At 34.5% G+C, this 2943-nt stretch overlaps 2 protein-coding genes across 2 annotated transcripts in view; both read left to right on the forward strand.

The window, feature by feature from the left end:
* Positions 1-195, forward strand: part of LOC100176515 (calcium-activated chloride channel regulator 1-like) — a 16341-nt gene extending 16146 nt beyond the window's left edge. The window contains exon 24 of the mRNA XM_026839858.1: positions 191-195. Within this exon, the coding sequence (XP_026695659.1) occupies positions 191-195 (5 nt within the window). The remainder of the gene's footprint in view (positions 1-190) is intronic.
* Positions 196-780: 585 nt separating this feature from the next.
* On the forward strand, positions 781-2904 carry LOC104266281. Its single transcript, XM_018816900.2, has 4 exons — positions 781-816; positions 1188-1273; positions 1532-1627; positions 1888-2904. Exons 1-4 carry the CDS (start codon positions 792-794, stop codon positions 1987-1989), a joined length of 309 nt encoding a protein of 102 aa, XP_018672445.1. The 5' UTR covers positions 781-791; the 3' UTR covers positions 1990-2904.
* The last annotated feature ends 39 nt before the right edge of the window (positions 2905-2943 follow it).

Here is a 2943-nt window from a genome sequence, read left to right on the forward strand (position 1 = left end):
GGTAGGAGAAAATGGAACACTTTACACAAACTATCCAAATATCCTGATCGTGTTTTAAACAATAAACAACGGTCTATAGGAGTGAGGATAGGGTTTTATAATTATTTAAATGTATTTTGTTTACTAACACATAAGACGAGAAAATAGAATGTAAAGGTGTCCCATCTTCCCCCACCCTACTATATAGGAGGGTAGGAGAAAATGGAACACCTTTAGCACATAATATCCAAATCTGATCGTGTTTTAAACAATAAACAACGGTCTATGGGAGTGAGGATAGGGTTTTATAATTATTTAAATGTATTTTGTTTACTAACACATAAGACGAGAAAATAGAATGTAAAGGTGTCCCATCTTCCCCCACCCTACTATATAGGAGGGTAGGAGAAAATGGGACACCTTTAGCACATAATATCCAAATCTGATCGTGTTTTAAACAATAAACAACGGTCTATGGGAGTGAGGATAGGGTTTTATAATTATTTAAATGTATTTTGTTTACTAACACATAAGACGAGAAAATAGAATGTAAAGGTGTCCCATCTTCCCCCACCCTACTATATAGGAGGGTAGGAGAAAATGGGACACCTTTAGCACATAATATCCAAATCTGATCGTGTTTTAAACAATAAACAACGGTCTATGGGAGTGAGGATAGGGTTTTATAATTATTTAAATGTATTTTGTTTACTACCAAATGGGACGAGATAATAGAATGAAAATAAGCCCCATCTCTCCCACCCTATATATTACATTTTTTCATATACTTACACTTTTTAGATTGCAATGGCATGGACCGATCTTCTAGATCACAAGGTAAGTATATGTGATTATTGTTGTGATATATAGTAACTTTATTTCATACAGTGATAATAATAACTTTATTTGTCCAACGAGAGCCGTTAAAAAACGATTAAGCTGTATAGTTCATATTATTAGTTGTTTTTATTTGTCTCTTCGATTACGGTAGCGAAGATTTAGAAATAGTTTTAACGAAAAAAGGATATAGCGACAAAACAACAGTTGTTAAAACACGCTTACAAGTAAAAACATATTTACATTTGTTTGGAAGAAAATAAGCGTGGTCGCTACACCTAGCAGACAAACGAGCCATTTATGTTTAATTATTTTTAAGTTAAAATTCTAATAGACACAAATGTGTGTGTAAAAGACGATTGAATTTGCAGGAACAGTAATGTGCAAACGATGCAACGGTAGAAGAAGTTTGTCAGAATGTAACCGCTTCTCTACCTTACAACGCTGTCAACCGCATGTAAGTTTTTGTTTACTATTTCACTCTTCTGGCGGTCCCGTGGAAAAGTGGTTAGCGCGCGTGCCCAACTCAGAAGTAATGGGTTCAAGGCTCGTCGCTGCTATCATTGTGGGCGTGTGTTTCCTCAGGCAACACACTTAACGACAATTGCTCCAACCCGGTGGCCACAATTTGGTTCTTACAAATATCAGTCGTACATGAGAAATATCTATACATTTTAGACTTTAAACTCTATAAATCTTTTTTGCTATACCCCAGGAAATTTGTGGCATGGAAATCCGTGTGCAAAACTCTCGGCGAACCATTTCTGTTCAATGCAAACAAAGACAAGCCTGTTTAAACGAAGCAACCCAGGTAAAAAAGCTTACAGCATATAGTAGGGGGAGATGGGACCTCTTTTCATTATATTTTCTCGTCCCATTTGGTAGTAAACAAAGAACATTAAATGAATTATAAAACCGTATCCTCACGACTCCTATAGACCGTTGTTAATTATTTAAAACACGATCAAGATATTTGGATATTATGTGCTAAAGGTGTCACATCTTCCCCACCCTACTATATGTCAAATTAATTGCTAGTTTTGTTTACAAATGTAGTACAATGGTTTACAGAACCGAGCGCAGTGCAGAAGATCTTCAAGGAACAAAACATGCCGTTTCTGTTGCAACAAGCGACTGTGTACACCATTTAACTTTACATGTTTACAAATATGAGATACAATTCCAATTATATATATGTGTGACGACAAATGTTACTTTGAAAGGTTGTATCTCGCTTAATGCTTGTATTATAGCCTATCACGCTGAAAACCAATGAAATTGCTAAACGTACATAAATACCGACAATATTTATTCTTAAACGAATTTTATATGAGATTCTATTAAACACACAAGTTATCTGTATATTTTAAACCCTGTATGCCTTGTATGGTCAATATACGTATACCAAAAAATAAACACGCAACAACTAGGAGAGTCGGGCGCAAAAATATCTCAAAATAGCGATAAAAAATTAAAAAAAATATTCACCCACAAAGTAACTTACAGGCTAACTCGTAACGTACGAGGTGTACAGAACACCCGTGTTATAAAGACTATTGTTTTTACTTTTTATAGGTTTTATAGTTTTTAACGTAGTTTAAGCGGCGACGTGCTTATTCATTAATACTTAGCTCTCTTGGTTTATTCTATTGCAGTACATGGACTTCTTGCATTATTTATATTACGTATATTTATAAAATGACTGATTTATTGCTAAAAATGCGGTAAACTTAATGGGAATCGGAAATTTAACTTTCTTGATGTTCTAATAAAACGTTTGTGTGTAATAGCCTTTGGCGATATTCGCGGTTGAAATGATCTGAACACTTGATTTGAAACGTGTAGTAGCCTATTCCTTATCAGCATTTAAAAGTAACGACAGAAAATCAATGAAAAATCAGAATACTTTAACTTTACACCAATTGAATTATATAACTTAAATTAAGTCCTGCTGATTGAATGTAGCCTATAGTTATTCATCGTTTAACGTGAATCAAAGTACCAGGTTTTATTAAGAGTTACGGCGGTATTGCATTTGTAGTTTTCCAAGAACTTGACAGTGCAGTTTTTATGAACTAACTGAATGAATGAATGTAACTTACTTTATCCTCGCGTGGCCGGAAAACG

This window comes from Ciona intestinalis, unplaced genomic scaffold, assembly GCF_000224145.3.
Source record: "Ciona intestinalis unplaced genomic scaffold, KH HT001061.1, whole genome shotgun sequence".
Classification (NCBI taxonomy): domain Eukaryota; kingdom Metazoa; phylum Chordata; class Ascidiacea; order Phlebobranchia; family Cionidae; genus Ciona; species Ciona intestinalis.

Coding starts and splice junctions, on each gene's coding strand:
- LOC104266281 (XM_018816900.2), top strand. CDS start 792: ATGGACCGATCTTCTAGATCACAAG. Junction 817..1,187: donor CCGATCTTCTAGATCACAAG/GTAAGTATATGT, acceptor TTGAATTTGCAG/GAACAGTAATGTGCAAACGA. Junction 1,628..1,887: donor GTTTAAACGAAGCAACCCAG/GTAAAAAAGCTT, acceptor AATGGTTTACAG/AACCGAGCGCAGTGCAGAAG.